The sequence below is a fragment of the Lycium ferocissimum genome, chromosome 5 (genome assembly GCF_029784015.1).
Source record: "Lycium ferocissimum isolate CSIRO_LF1 chromosome 5, AGI_CSIRO_Lferr_CH_V1, whole genome shotgun sequence".
Taxonomy (NCBI): Eukaryota; Viridiplantae; Streptophyta; class Magnoliopsida; order Solanales; family Solanaceae; genus Lycium; species Lycium ferocissimum.
The window spans coordinates 7,529,927-7,546,657 of record NC_081346.1 but is presented as its reverse complement, the minus strand read 5'-3'; the positions used below and the strand labels follow the sequence as shown (position 1 = coordinate 7,546,657).

General features: G+C 37.5%; 2 protein-coding genes across 3 annotated transcripts; both read right to left on the bottom strand.

The window, feature by feature from the left end:
* Window positions 1-1,293: 1,293 nt before the first annotated feature.
* On the bottom strand, window positions 1,294-5,918 carry LOC132055749 (chaperone protein ClpB1). Its single transcript, XM_059447714.1, has 7 exons — window positions 5,808-5,918; window positions 3,935-5,112; window positions 3,350-3,531; window positions 2,635-3,257; window positions 2,181-2,460; window positions 1,883-2,080; window positions 1,294-1,794 (listed from the first exon to the last, which is right to left on the bottom strand). Exons 2-7 carry the CDS (start codon window positions 5,085-5,087, stop codon window positions 1,495-1,497), a joined length of 2,736 nt encoding a protein of 911 aa, XP_059303697.1. The 5' UTR covers window positions 5,088-5,112; window positions 5,808-5,918; the 3' UTR covers window positions 1,294-1,494.
* Window positions 5,919-8,547: 2,629 nt separating this feature from the next.
* On the bottom strand, window positions 8,548-16,348 carry LOC132055747 (protein LEO1 homolog). 2 transcript variants are annotated; one of them, XM_059447713.1, is made up of 7 exons: window positions 16,187-16,348; window positions 15,114-15,293; window positions 14,902-15,033; window positions 14,550-14,660; window positions 14,226-14,462; window positions 9,586-9,744; window positions 8,548-8,811 (listed from the first exon to the last, which is right to left on the bottom strand). In XM_059447713.1, exons 1-6 carry the CDS (start codon window positions 16,322-16,324, stop codon window positions 9,613-9,615), a joined length of 930 nt encoding a protein of 309 aa, XP_059303696.1. In that variant the 5' UTR covers window positions 16,325-16,348; the 3' UTR covers window positions 8,548-8,811; window positions 9,586-9,612. The 2 variants fall into 2 exon arrangements, with proteins under 2 accessions (XP_059303696.1, XP_059303695.1); XM_059447712.1 differs by having other exon boundaries at window positions 8,548-8,826; window positions 16,187-16,347.
* Between the last annotated feature and the right edge of the window lie 383 nt (window positions 16,349-16,731).

Sequence of the window (16,731 nt, the reverse complement as noted above, 5' to 3'; positions counted from 1 at the left end):
ACATCTAAGGTTCGATTCCTAGAGACAATGCTATTTTATGTTTAGCTTTTTTTTTTTTTTTTTTTTTTTAAATCTTCACGAATGAAAATCCCGAATCCACTATCATGGCGCATCATCCGTCTGGGCAAAGGAACAGGGGGAAAAAACACATAATTCCAAAAAGTTGACTCGAAGGTCCCTCAACAAAGTGCCATGGAGAGGAAAATACAAGACTGCTTTTCGATACAAATGTTTTAACAGCCTCATTTTAACTAATATAAAACCGAATCATAAAATTACAAAAGGAGAAAACAAACAACCACCAACTGTGGTTTTTGCATATATCGTTTAATTGTTTGATTTTCATCTCTCCTTGAGTCGAGGGTCAATCAGAAACAACCCTCTCTACTGTCACAAGGTAGAGATAAGTTATATACTGCATACACTCTACCCTCCCCAGACATCACTTGATAGTGATATATATTAGCCCTGATCCAGAAAGATGTCGTAAGGAGAAAAGAAAGTTGGCAAAATTAAAAGAACTTGGCGAATTATTCGGGTGGCATTAGATTGATTTTGACGCTGATCTTTTCATGAAATCATTTTTGAAGTTGCTAAATGGTGCTTTATGTCCAGCTTTTGCAAAAAGATGATGAACTGATGAATTGATCAAATCTTCCCTATCAAAATATGACATTTTAGCAAAGGCTGATTTAAGATGGGACATTTTACGATTTTGTTTTAGTTGAATTCGTTGTTTCTTTCATCAAATTATTTTTTACATATGCAGGAAAATTAAGATGAACATGTATTCTAAATTCACTCACAAATCCTGAATCTCATCATCCCCACATGCATCTTCGTGTTGGTGTTTTCAGTCTTTTCAAAATGTTGAATCGGCACAAAAAGATTTTTTTGTTACAAGTTCCACACATCTTCAAATCCATAACTTTGAAAAAGCTGATTTTGCAAAATCTGGAGACCTTAATCTTTGAGAAAGCCTTGAGCTATCTCTGAACTGCCCCTGGAATGAGAATATTCACACAAAAATGCAGCACATGGCATAACATGGCAGGGAAACCATAAAGTAACAAGGGCAAAGGACCAATCAATAATCTATTGCCACCAGACTAAATCTTAAAATGAAACCAATGGACCTATTTATTGGGCTGGAAACTCGCAAATGTTTAGCAGCCATGTACATCTAGGTTCAATTCCAAGCCTTTCTGATCTTTGCGCTATAGAAACTAGGTCCAAAATTTTGGATCGTAATTCTCCAAGTTCAAACTTTGCAAGCAATCAAAAATGGAAAAATAAAAGAAAACCACACTTACATTTAGAAAAACAGAGGATTACAATCCTATTGAGACATTCCATTCATAAAGCAAACACAAAACATTCAACAAGATAGCGAGCATCTACATTTATTCACTTCTTGAAGAAGTAAAACTGAACTTCCCCGCAAGGGGTCAACAAAAGTAGTCATATGTTCATTTGATCGAGTGACTAACCACTTTAAACTTCCATTTCATCATCTTCGTCAACTATTTCTTCAATCCTCATTTTCTTCACTGCTTGAGCAGCATCACTCCTTGGCCCATTAGGGAGCTGAATCAGCACATCAGATTTTTTCCCAGTAGCAGCATTGACAAGCCCTCCATTTTTCTCCACCCTGTAAGTTAGATCTTTCCCACCAATTCCAGCATCTATGTACACAGTTGAATTCTCATCGATTTCCTCCTTCACAAGCATCTTTGATAACTCCGTTACAACTTTCTTCTCCAACCACCTCCTAATAGGCCTTGCACCATAAACCTGGATGCCATTAATAGCAAAAGTTAGTACACCTCCTTGTCAAAATTACCATGAAACGTGGAGTTAAATACTAGAAATTAGCACTTACCGGATCATAACTTTGAGCAAGTATGACATCTAACGCAGCCTCAGTAACGCCCAAGGCGATACCCCTCTCAGCTAAACGGCCTGCCACATCTTTCAGCTGGTGACGGCATACTTGTCTCAACTGCTCGTGTGACAAAGGATCAAACACAACAATCTCATCAAGCCGATTCAATAACTCAGGCTTAAACTGCTTCCTCACCTGGCACAAAAAGATACATGTGTGAACAACTACTATTCTATTTAACAATGAAAACTTTTCCGCGAATTTTTTTCGCAGCAAATTAGATGTTCTAACATACCTCCTGCATGACCATTTCGCGAGCCTTCTCCATGGTGCACTTGCCCATTAATCCTGACAAAAGATATTCCGCTCCCAGATTTGAAGTCATAATGATCACACTGTTAGTAAAATCAACAGTACGACCTTGACCATCAGTTAACCTTCCATCGTCCAACACTTGAAGCAAGGTATTAAACACAGTAGGATGAGCTTTTTCCACTTCGTCAAAAAGCACAACACTGTAAGGGCGCCTCCTCACAGCTTCAGTAAGCTGTCCTCCTTCCTCATGTCCAACATAACTGCAGACACAGAACAAACATACTCAGCATTCATCACTCGAGACACAAAACTATTAAGTACCTAACGAAAAGTGGAGCTATCCTACTCTACATTTGTGTACCATCCGATATAGTTTTACTCGAAAAAGTATTTTTTGTACTCTATTGTCATTTCAATGGTTAAAGGGTCCTTACCCAGGTGGAGCGCCAATCAACCGAGCAACAGAATGTTGTTCCATGTATTCAGACATGTCAATTCTGACCATCAATTTGTCATCATCAAAGAGCTGCTCAGCAAGAGCTTTAGCAAGTTCCGTCTTTCCAACACCAGTTGGGCCCAAGAAAAGGAATGAACCAGTTGGTTGTTGTGGCCTTCCTAATCCAGCTCTAGACCTTAACACAGCCTCAGCAACAGCTCTAACTGCATGATCTTGTCCCACTACTCTATGGTGCAGTCGATCAGCGAGACCAATCAGTTTCTCTTTCTCGTTCTGACCAAGCCTTGAGACAGGTATACCAGTCCAGCGACTAACTACTTCCGCGATCTGATCAGGTCCCACAGCCTCTGTTAACATTGTACTCTCATCTGAGGTACTTTCAAGCTTTGTTATTGCAGCTTCCACTTCTTGGATTGCACCATATCTGAGATCTGCTGCTCTAGCAAGATCATATCTCCTTTCAGCTTCTTGTAAAGCATACATGAGTTCATCGCGCTTTTGCTTAAGCCTGCGAAGCTCATCAATCCGCTCCTTCTCTTTCTTATACCTCATCATCAAAGGCTGGAGTTTGTCCCTCAAATCATCAAGCTCTTTTTTAACCTGAAATATTGATTGATATGTTATTTGTACACATTTCACTATATATGTTTTAGAATACTAGGTAAAAGCACTACTGGGAGATTAACACTTACTTCAACAAGTCGAGCTTTGCTAGCTTTGTCTTTTTCCTTTTCAAGAGCATGATGTTCAACTTCTAGCTGAATCCTCTTCCTTTCAAGGTTATCAATTTCTTCTGGTTGACTATCAAGTTGAACTCTCACATTTGCACAAGCCTCATCAACCAGGTCAATGGCTTTATCTGGCAAATGTCGACCTGAAGCAAAATATACAGAACAGTTATCTTTGCATCTAGTAGGAGCACATGATTATTGCTAACTGGCAAATGATAAGCCCGACAACTGCCGCAATTCTCCATAGCAAAGAGTTGGAAAACCTTCAGAGAATTCATTTTAATAAAATGACATTTCTGACACAAGAACCAAAAGCTTAAAATGTTATCACCTTGCAAACCAGAAAGAAACAGAAATATTTTTATCATCTGAAACAGGACATAATTCAGTTATATCAACTAAAAACTAGCTTCATGTCCACCCTGCTATATTTCAGTAAATCTTTTCCGGACCACCAGAATACAATCTTAAGATGCATCACATTCGATTAAATCATCATATTCTAAAATTAGTGACATAATGGGCGAAATTTGTAAAAGTTCATACCTGTGATGTATCGAGACGAAAGCTGGGCTGCAATAACAAGAGCCCTATCCTGAATTTTCACACCATGATGACCTTCATACTTCTCCTTCAACCCTCTTAGGATACTTATAGTATCCGGAACACTAGGCTCCGCTACATAAACCTGCTGGAAACGCCTCTCGAATGCAGCATCTTTTTCCACATACTTCCTATACTCTTCCAAAGTTGTTGCACCAATACACCTTAATTGTCCCCTAGCAAGCATTGGCTTAAACAAATTAGCAGCATCCATTGACCCTTCAGTCCTACCAGCACCTAACACCAAATGTATCTCATCAATAAAGAGAATCACTTTCCCTTCTGCTTCTTCCACTTCCTTCAAAACAGCCTTCAACCTTTCTTCAAATTCACCTCTGTATTTTGCTCCAGCAACTAAAGCTCCCATATCCAATGCTATAACCCTAACATCAGCCAAATTACTCGGAACATCGCCTCGAACGATCCTTTGTGCCAACCCCTCAACTACTGCTGTTTTACCAACACCGGGTTCTCCAATAAGCACGGGGTTATTCTTCGTCCTCCTCGATAAAATCCTAATAACTCTTCGGATTTCTTCATCCCTACCAATCACAGGATCAAGTTTCCCTGCTTGCTCCACAAGATCACGACCATAAGTCTTAAGTGCTTGAAATGTAGTGTCCCCAGTAGCACTTTCCACTTTCTTTCCTTCCTTTCCTCTAAGTTTCTCAACTTCAGATTTCACTCTTGCTGCACTAAGACCAGCTTCTTTCAAAAGATCAACAATTTGGGAATCTTCAAGAAGGCCTAAAATCAACAAATCAACCGCCAAATGGCTATCACCGCGCGATTTCTGCAACGATTGAGCTCGGCGGAGAACTTTTATCAGTGAAGTGCTTGCTGGAACTTCATCAGGTGCTGGTGTTTGTGAAGGTATTTTCTTTTTAGCTTGATTGAACACCCTTTCAACTGCATTAGCTGATTCTTCACTACCAGCAGCATTAGCAATTGCTTGTCGGAAAATACCATGGTGATCAGAAATTAAAGATACAGCCATATGCAACGGTGTTATTTGAGCATGCCCTGCAGATGTAGCTAGTTCATGTGCCTCAGCAAGTGCCTCATTTGTCTTGTGTGTAAATTTTTCAGGATTCATGATGAGTTACGCAAATTTCAACAAACTGCAATAATAGAACACACAATGAGAATCAAATGAATCATATTAGTAAAATTTACAATACCAATATATAAATCTAGAGGAAGAACAAGAAAACCCAACAGAAAAAAAAAAATTATCAGTTACCAACTTATTCAATTACTCAGAAGGTCACTCAACAATCCGAAATTATGAACAAATCACTTAACTATGCTTATATTACTCAAAAGATCACTCAACTGACCAAATACCTGTTTTACTATTATAATATTATGATTTTTTTTCATTAATTTATATTATGGACATAAATATAGATAAATAAAACCTTATTTATAAAGTGAAAAACAATTTTCATGCATAGGTACTTGTGTAAAAATAAAATAATTGAGCATAGTTTTCAATATGATATAAGAGTATCATAGTATATAGCTCTATTTTTTAGATACATAAATAAACTGATTCACTTATAATAGCTAACCCCAATAAAAATTCGACTCAATGATCAATATATAGCAAAACCGGCTTATTTTAAAGAAAAGAAAAGATGACATGTTGCATCAAACGCATATAACCGAACAACAGTGCATGACTTCTCAAGGGTATATCAACTACACACACAATGAAACAAGACCCAAACCCAAAAATCTAAAAAATTAAAAAGAACTGAGAATTGAAGAGAAAATTTTTAGTGACATAACAATAAGAGACATGCAAGCATACCTTCAACAAGAAACGAACTGTAATGTAATTGTAAGAGCAGAAAAAGAGAATTGCTTTTGATGTGTTTGTGAGTTTGGTTCAATACACTGAAGGGAGAGAGGTGCTTATGTTAAGGGAAACAGAGGAGTCTGGAAGTTTAGATGGGTGAGTCTAGAACGTACCAGAATAACAAATAAGGAAAATAAAAATAACCTAGAACTTTCCACACCTTTTTTTTTTTCCTCCTTCGCGGCCACGTGGCAACTCTGTGATTACGTGGGCCTAGTCATATTTGTGTATCTGGTGACTACTAGACTGACCTGGAATATAGATTTCTCATAAAATCTTATGCTCCCTCCTAATTTTGGCAAAGAATTTAAAAAATAAATGAATTTTTTTAAAATGTATGGTTCAAAATAAACCTTAGATATTTACGTAGTTGTAAACTATAGTATTGTAAAATTAAATTATTTCTAAATATAAAAATATGTTAATCTTTTTGAGATAAATTAATAAAGAAATTAGGATAATTTTATTGGGACAGGGGGAATAAAATTCACTTTGGGTCCCATGTTTCAACGCAAAAGAATTGGGGTCATTCGCACAAATGCACTTATTTAGGGGGGGTCCTTCAGTTCTTGCCCCTGGTGTTTAATTTTTGTATTTCAGCACTTTAAGTGTGGCCGAAAATATTCTTGAAAATTAAAGGGTAATTTGCACGATTGCCCTTCGTTGTGGGTGGCCTTTGATTTTTGCCCCTTAAATTGCTGGTTTTTAATTTTTATCCTTTACCTAAAATACTTTGAGATTTTGGATTCGAATACCGGCTTAGTCATAAAATTTTAAAAAAATCTCAAGTCAAGGCTTTACAAAAAGTCTGCTTTAAGTATAACAAAATGTCTGCTGAATAAGGCAGACTTTTTGCAAAGCCTCGCCTTGTGAATTTTTTTTTTTTTTTTTTTTACTGAGCAGGGGTTCGAATTTAGAACCTCGGAATATTTTCGGCCACATTTTCAAGCGAGGACAAAAATTAAAGATCACCCCAAAAGAAGGACAATCCGCTCAAAAAATGAAAATTAAAGTGCCGAGGTGTGAAAATTAAAGACCAGCAATTTAAGGGACAAAAATTAAAGACCACCGCGTTTGGAGGCAATCCGCGCAAAAAAATGAAGAATTGCAGTTTCTTTTGTTTCACTCCCTCTGATACTTTGTTCATGTCTTTTAAAAATAATTCAAAATTAGTGTTATTTAAAAAATTAAGATATTATTATTTTTCCCAACTTACTCGTGCTATATATAAGTGTGCAATTTTTTAAAAGGTTTTTCCATTAATTTTTTATACTTTTAAGAGATAAAGGGTAATGTAATTAAATGACCTTTTTAATTAATCTAATTAACTAGAAATATTAACGAATGTGTCACACCCTAGAAAGTCATTTGAAAAGGATTGGAGTAATAATTTATAAAAAAAAGATGGCCTATTTTGCAGTTTCATTTTCAAGAGGAAGATGATAGAAAATAACTGCATCTGTCAATAGAAGAAATGTATTAAAAATTATATGAGCTATAATGTCACATTTGAATCACGTGATGCTTATGAGATTACATAAATCACTAGAACAAATTATAAGTTGACTCGCTTAAATAAGGCTATAATAAAAAATTTGAAAGGTTTACATATGTATAGACCTAGACGTTACCATGGAAAGTGGGATTACAAGACATGGTGTGATAATTATTCAATTCCAATTATTTAAAGTAAACAGTTAAAAAATTGCATTGAACTTCTACATTCCTTTTTGGTCCAAGAACTTCTATTACATGGATAGTGGATGAGGATATTAAGAGAGTAGACTAATATGATAGTCTTATGAATTTGAAGGAAAAGGAACTACTATTTCTTAAGCCGTAATATGCCAACTTCTAACATTTGGCCATTTAGTTATGAAGTTAAATTAAGACGATTCTCAACTTCCATCTCAAAAGTTTGAGGTTAGTTCTAAGATGGTTAAACTCCAAAAACTTTATAGAATTCGACTGTTCTTTAAACATGGTCCCAAATACAACTATCCCTGCACCTGTCCGAAGAAGTAGGAAGTGTGAAGAGGTGACACGAAATCACTAATCCAGCATAGTAGGAACTACAGGTAGTGGTAAGTTCTTGTATGAACAAGTCTATGTTCTTGATTGAACCGTAAACCTTCATAGGGTCTTTCTGTTCAGGTGCAGATAGTTTGATCTTCACAAACATAATTACATGCGCCGTTCACCATAGCGTGACCAATTTGAAAGATCATATAAAGTAGTTGAAATAACTGAGTCTGATCGAGTAAAAGACACTGAATGGAAACACGATCCAACATCAAGTAATCACTTTAGTAACAACTGGAAAAAATTGCTCAACGAAACTTGATTAGAACAGAACGAAGCATATTTGCCGCTACACCCTCGTTTACCTTTAAATTAGATAAGATGCTCCTGCAGATGCATGGAAACCTCAATCATCCCAGAACACAGAAGCTCAAGCTGCTCCGGTGGTTCTTTGCAGCCAGAATAAAATTAAGACTATCAGATTTTCGTGAAGCAGTTTCACAATGATCCTTGTGGAGACCTTTTTCAGAAAGCAAACTAAAAGAACAGAAACTGAAGGGTGCAAGTGAGCATGCTTTTGCCCCTCGCTTTGGTATGGATACAAAATAACTGCTGAATTGAGCGAGGGAAAAAAACTGATGAACATGTAAAGAAAAGCCAACAGCAAGGCGTACTAAGCTTCAAGTTTCATCTATAAATAGCTCGCTGATTAAAAAAAAAAAAAAAACAGGTTATATCCATCTTAAACAACAATTCATATGAACGGAAGATAAAAAGGGTAACAACAGTTCTTCTACGGCTCATTGCCAAATTCAGCATGAGAAAGACCTCTGAAAGTATAAACCTAAGGTAAGTCGGTGATGTATAACTGAACAACATTCAGGCTCTTGCCTCGTTTCAAATCCCAGGCTGTGACACTCCTATGCAAATTTGCCTGGCAAATGTAAACCTGAATCAAGAAAGGTCTTCAATCAAAAAGAATCCACGGTGTGCATGCAGTTTGTTGAAAACTAGAAAAGTAGTTCTTCACAGAAAGGAATTTAGCACTTAAGTTTCCAAGAAACTCTGGCTAAAAGTTGATAAAAGATGTACATCTCAATGAAAAGCACGCGTCATCACTTCACCATCATTCCTAGCTCTGTTTTTTTTTTTTTCAAGAATGAATCAATCATTCCTAGCTCTGGATATTATACATACAGATATGCTAACCATTAGAAGTATGCTAGAACCAATATGCTCATTCATTAAGTGATGATAATTTTACTACTACAACTGCTACTCTACCACAAAAAACTACTTGACCATTGTGCAGCCACAAACTCTATTAATAACAACAAGCTTTCCAGCTTAAAATTCAATCAATGTCTCCGGATGGAAAATAATTATTGCCCCTAGTCTGCAAATCTAACAAAAAATCCAAGCACTTGACCTAGTTCAATTGCTACAGCCAAACACCAACAACTACGCATAAACTCCAGTAATCAATTTACAAGCAAAACAGGACATTCAACAATCAATCTTTCAATGGATGCAATAAACTCGTGATGTAGTAGAGTTGAAGCCAAAAGATGATGAGGCAAAAAAGCTCTCTAGAGGACATGTATATGCAAGATGGAAACAAAACTCATCACAAAAGAAGCTTTGACATCTTATCACAGAAAAAGCATGTCATACAGAGAGCTTAAATTAGTTCACATCCAACACTCACTTGTCTTAGATTCCACGCCATTACGTTTTAGTCCTCCTCACTGTCATAAACAATTGCCATTCTGCGATGAGTTGTTGTCTTCCTTGGAGGAGATTCTTCATCTGACTCAATCCCTTTCCGCTTACTTGGTCCTGATTCCCTAACATCTTGCTTCGGCTCCTGATAAATTTTGGACCACAAAAAGGAGGACGAAAAGTGAGAGAAATGATCAAAATTCAGATAAGTAAATTCATCAAACTGCATGGAATCGGAATGGGAATCGCAAGTTAATAATTTAGCATGCAAAACAGTGTTAATCAGTTCAGAACCAAGAATTTTAACCATAATAGAGAACTCCAAAAAGAACTAGAAGGGCCGTGTAGAAAGCATATTTTTGTGATCCATCAACTTTAGTGCAGGTAGGAGGTAGCATGTTAATGGGGAACATTCTGGTTACCAAGGTTGAAGTTTTAGAGTGATTTCACTGTAATCTATGTTCCCTTCCAATCTTCCCTCTAGAAGCCAGACGCCATAAAAGCATGTAGCCTGAGCCTGCTGAGGTGTGGTTTCTCAAGACTGCGATTGTTAACAAGGTAAAATCCTATTTGAATTACTTTTTGTCAACTAAAATTAAAAGCTAGACTGAAACATGTCGACCGTCATTGAATAATCGAATTTTACCGGGAGATCCCCTGATTGCTGCATTAATTGACTCCAAACAGGACTGATCACCAAATACATTGACCGTGATCATCATGCTCAGAAGAATCAAACTTCAGAAGAGAAATTAAAGAGAGGATGGGAGAGTGAAAGATATAAAAGGCAGGAAATTCTTCAAGATCAGTGCCATAAATATTTTTCCATCTTCCATTAAAATCTACAGCTTCGTTGATGTTAGAAGTCCCACATCGGTAGTGAGATGGGTAATTGGTCCCGTTATATGGTCTTCGCAATCCCCCCCCCCCCCCCCCATCAAGAACTAGCTTTTGGGGTTGAATTAGGCCCAAGGTTCATTTAACATGGTATCAGAGCCAAGCCATGTGAGATGGGTAATTGGTCTCCTTATATGGTCTTGGGCAATTCTCCCCTCATGAGCTGCCAGCTTTTGGGGTTGAGTTAGGCCCAAGGTCCATTTAACTGTTGATTTCATATTGTTTCTGAAAAGATCTCGTTTGTTTAGAAGTTCGATTCCGTTTTCTCTTCCATTATGCTTGCGTACCGAAGTATCCCCCCTTCTTTCATCATTCGATGTCGCTAATGCTGCCTCAGCATGACCACAAGCGCACGAAAAACTGAACATGCATCTTCATCTGACCTCTCACATGGAGATTAAATTTATTGAAGAAAACTTTAGCTAACCATACGGAGATTATTTGGAAAGATGGAAGAGTAGAGAATAGGCAAAGTGCTGACTAGGGAACTGCCCCTGATGGCAGTCTTTGGCTTAGGTAAATGCAATGCAACGATTTGGTAAGTTGAAGATGGTGGCAGTATATGATAACACTTTACAAACAAAGGGCGATGGTATGTGGTAGGCGAGACAGAAGTTAGGTTTCGGCAATTTAAAATAGAGCTTCAAATTCTTCATTACTGTTAAATACATCGACTTCTGCCTTTTACTTCAAGAACTTTACCTGTACATCGAACATAATGCATTTCTCATTTTATTTAAAAGAAGGAAACTACAGGGAGAATTTCATAACCACACATCAAACTCCCTAAAAAAGCCAAAACATTTTGAAATCCATACAGCCAGCCCCAAGTTGGAATCCATTAAAAATTAAGCAATGAGCCCAAGTATTTTGCCTTATCAAAAAATACGAGCTCAGCTATTCTGAAAATCGATATAGCTACTCATAACACACCTCATTTCATCCATTTATTTAAAATCTTACATTTTTTTCTTAACAGGTAAATATGATTTTCTCTTACATTTATGTATAATCTATGCTGATTTATTGGGGTGTGGCCCTTTCCCGAACCCTGCTAATGCGGGATGCTTTATGCACCGGGCTGCCCTCTTTAACTCTTGCATTATGTATAACCTATGCTGATTTATTGATATTCTACGCCTCAAATAACTACGCATTGCATATGACCTCACTAACTTCTCCAAAATGGATTTTTGCACCTGCCGGCAATGGTTTACTCTTTCCTTTCATTTACCAACTTCTCCATGAAACCAATATATCTAATTTACTATTGTGTCATCCAGCATTTCAAAAACCTCGTATCCGGGGATTAGGCCCTAATATTCCAAGTGAAGTGACACCAAGGCTCACTCAAACAAGTAAAATTAACCGACTCGTGAAGTGGAATGTTTTAGAAATATGGAAACCCATCTATATCCTAGACGCCTGCTGTTATACCTGATATCTTATAGCTCTCCAAAATCCAATTATTTTCCAGAAAAAGAAATTCAACCGGCAGAGGAAGACTAATATCCCGAGGAAAAGGTGTCCTTGCATCAAAAGCAGGTATTTTAGAAAGACTGCATTACTTATGAACAGGCCTTACGGGCCTCGATGCATGGGACAAGCGACAGCAAAAAAATGCAACACCAGGAACGCGGAACACCACATGAGACATCCATATTTCGTAAGTGACAAAACGGCTAACATTCATCATCCAATATTCTTCCTTCCTACCTTGCTAACAAATGTACCAAACATTGACCAATAAAGGAAATTGCCACAAAAAGGGAAACACTTTTTGTTTTCATCGAAACCCCGATCATACCATTTCCTCAAGGAAACTAAATGAAGAGGACATTTATTGTTGTCGATAACTCAGGCAGCTTAGATGCATTAAAAATTTTGACTTTGCTCATGCCACGTAGACACTTTAGTTTCAACTCTGAAGCACCAGAGAACCATTTTCTTCTGTTATCGGAACAACACCTAGGCAGATACTACTCATCTTGCAATTGGTTCCTCTTTTTCTTGCATTGTCCTTTTCTGAGCATATTTAACATTATGACCTTTGCCCGAAATTTTAGTGTTTAGAAAGAGTCTGCTCCATGGCAAAATGTTGATATATGGAAACTGTCGGCCTATTTAGTTGCTTTAATTGAATCCCGTGATTCAATTTCTCCTTCTAATGACATACACGGTCAATGAACCAAACCCCTCATCTTGGACCATATGGTAATGTATCCCTCATTTCCGTGCAATGATGACCGCCAAAATTGCTACAGCAGCGAAGAAGCAATTATTAAGAGTATCAAGCTGCACAATTGCTTCAAAACTTGATTTCCTTGCATTAAAAGTCTTAGGTCCAAAAAGGTAGTGAACAGCTGGCATATTTAACATTGCATCTCTGATGTAAATCTTTATCATCCATAATAGCTCTACATACCAATTCTAATCATTTAAGCCTCGATCCAAACTAATTTCGAGTGGGCCACATGAATCCTTTATATCAATCTCATCCATTCAGGCCCTATTAAGAGGATTCATAATAGTCAAAGTTTTTCTAAACTAGTTGTCCACCTACCAAAATCATCTTTATCTGAGCTTGGGACCAGCCAAAGTTTGCAAAGCTCACATTGGCAGAATTAGTTCATATTATCTCATTTTCTAACCTAAAGGGGTCCACTGACAATAAATACCAAAGCGAACAATGATTTAATTGTAATGCCCTATTTTGGGAGGCACTGTATCTTGGAGACTATAGTGTATACAAACGCTTAATTAGAAGTTTGATACGGTTACGTTTAGCCGTAATATAAGAGTAATGTTGGAGCCAACTTGTGCATGCCTCAACTAATTCACCGGTTACCAGCTACCTCCCATCAAAGACATGTATCGAGTTACTCTACTCACCAAGGCTAAGCAGATGGAAAGATTCCCCTAGAGTTGGCTCTGTCGGGATTCGAGCTTTGGTTCCAAGGTTGTTCCTCCACGTCTCCAACTCTTTCACCTCTATGACAACCACTTGGTGGAGTTTGGTACAATCATTCTATAACGTGCTTCTATCCTTAGAAAAATGAACAACAGAAATTCCATAGGTTAAACTAGCGGGGCAAGTTGTTCATCTCAAATATTGCCTAAGTTTTAGGAACAAAACCTCGAATTCACAACAAGAATTTCTTCCAAAACCTCTACCAAAGGACATTGTTTTTTCAAAAACATAAACACTTGGGTAACGGTTCTTTATGCTAAAAGCCCTTATCACTTTAAATTAGATCTAACATAAATATTAGTATTCTCTAAAATTTGAAGACTAGATGAATCAGGTAGATAAGGTAATTATCCTTTTCGAAATGCAAGCTGCCAGCTTTGTAGCTTTTGTCCCGCTCCTAGATATTTAATTTATACAACATAACAGGTTTTACGCTTTTAACAAACTTATCTCCAAATTATTACACAGCCAGCACACAGAAAAACAGATATAGCAGTTGATAGCTTGTAGTGCCACCAAGTTACTGCAAAAAAGTAAAGGACAGGGATATGCCAAGCAGTCTGTGTCTGGAAAGTTTACAACAGCTCTGGCACAAGAGTTTACTATTTACAAACTAGCATATTAAGAAATACCAATCAAAAGTATGGAACTTTGCAGTAAAAGTTTAAACTTCTCACAGTTACCTATTTATTAAATGCAATACATGATCAAGAAGGTTCAGATGGGATATTACTGGACAATGAAGATCAGTTTCCTACCTCAGCTTCCTCTTCAGACTCTTCATATGCCTCTTCCTCCTCACCCTGATCACGCTCTTGCTCATCTTCATATTCTGGCTCCTCCTGAACAGCCCTTCTACGTGGTGGGGACCTCTCTTCTTCCTCTTCCTCCTCTTCAGTTTCATACTCAGACTCCTCCTTCTCGCTGTCATCAAAATCAACAGGGCGTCGAGAATGCTTTGAAGCAGGCAATGGTGTTTGCCAAGGAATATCTTTCTGATAAAGGGCGAATCTTCATGTTAGCTGAAAAATGTAGCAAGAAAAATAAGGGGAAATTTCTTTGATTCCACTTGACTTCTGCACCTTTTTCGCATTAATGATTCGTTTCTCAGCTTGAGCTTCCATTTCTAGGTCGTCTTCAACACGACGTCGAGCAGCAGACCGTCGAGAGTCATAGTAATCAGCCTCCTCGTCCTGATAATGGGAGATAATTCCAATAGGCACATATGATAGATCATAGTGGCATTTTTTCTTAAGGAATGCCGAGTAGTTCGACTAATGTCTTCCACAAGGCAACAATTATATAAACATTGAATCGTGTTGAACAGATAATTCACCCACTTCAGAGCAAGCAGGGATCAGGAGGTTTCTATCATGCCACTGAACAGTGCTTTCTACAACATGAACGACAGATGAAAAAAGAAGAAGATCTTACCTCCTCAAGCGCATCCTCCAAGAAACCAGGAGAGAGTTGGCGTTCCCTACGTGCCGTAGGCATGTATTTGCGGCTGACCTTCTCCTTTTTCCTATTGAGGAGTACACTTGCTCTGATGTTTTGGCCTTCAGCCTTCATAGACAAAAAGAAAGTTAAAGTCAACTTAATAACGTACCAAAAGCAAAATATAATCTATTACTCATCAATTTTACCTTCTCCTTTTGCTCTTTCTCCCTCTCAGGGTCAATGTCAGTGAAACAGTTCTTCACTTTTTGATACTTCTTATGACGTGAATCAACAAGGGCAGTCAATAAACGGTGAGAGTTCGATGTCAATGATGAAGGCATAAACCTCATCTTGTTTAAAATTCTCCCTTGTGATTGTAGTATTCCCTGCGAGTTAGGTGTTTATGCTGAGGATCACTAGGCAATAGATGTCATAAAGTACATAGACTATAGGAATTGCGACAGAAAAAGCTAATAGTATTTAATCTAAATATGATTCATCAAAGTTCAATTGCAGCAGATACTTATATTTGCAAGTCATAGGTGTCAACCTAATATCAATCCGAGTATGTAGGCTGATCTCACACATAATACTACCTCACTTAAAGTGGAGTAGCTTTCAGCCTCTGATTCCCTCAATCTTTAATAGGCATAAAGAAGATATCAAAAATGCAAAAGACAACCAGGTAGGGAAGGAGAGAAAAGACAACGGGGAGGAGGAAAAAGGGGAAGGTGATCAGGACTGGAGTCGGGGAAAGTCATCAGAGTTGAACTAGTTTAGGGGAATGGAGCAGGGGAGAGATGGATGGCTGCTGGCTACTAAGTAGAGAGGAGGAAGAAGGTGAGAGATTGGCAGAATGTGTTCCCTTACCTTGTTTATGCTAGAGAAATAAATATTCATTTTACTTTAATCCTCATATTCTACTAACACGGCCAGATATCAGTCAGTTACTAATCCTATTTTCAGTCAAGCCCGGAGTTCAAGTTTCTAACTAATACGATTAAAATCATTTCAAATAATTGTTTTTTTCATTTCATTCCATAAGTACGGAGTAGAAGTAATTACTCTTGCATGTTGTGATCTCCTACATTATCCACTGATTAAACAACCTGTGAGGACCTCATAAGGCTTAACTATGTACAAGTTCCTCTTTCTTTTGTGAAGTTGTGAGTGTGTATATCTGCTGATTTGACGAAAGGACCACTATTTTCCCTGAAATTTCCCAGCCATAGAAACTAGGGTTTTGCATCACATATGACAATAGACATGAGATTTTCACCTTTCCATGTCTAAGAAACAGGTGTGCTTGATCATGCTGCGCATCTTGCGTAGATATGTCCAGAACTTCATTTCCAATCATTAATTGTACACTGCCATCAGACCATGTCACAAAGCGCGCATTGCTTTCTACCTGCATACAGAAACATCTATTCAGTCAGTACCAAGAAATGCTAAATGAATGAGAACTTTTTCTTGATCTGTGAATCCAAACTCACATAAAATATTAAAGTGATCTCAAAGTCTGACTAATGATAAATAACTAACAAGCACTCCAACTTGTAGAGTTAGTTAGACATGCAAGCATCTGTTTCTATGTCAGTCTTTATGACTAATATATAACACGTTTTCCTTTCAACCGATATCCTTACTCTTCTTTTGTAGAAGGGGGATTTTACTTGGCATTGCATGGTCCACAGCTTTGAAAGCTTTAGCTCCAACATAGACATCAGCGGTACTTTACCAGCCACCAAAGACGTTAAAACCAAGATAACCTATTTTAAGAAAGACAAGAAACATAACCTATTATATATTGCCTCCTCCTTT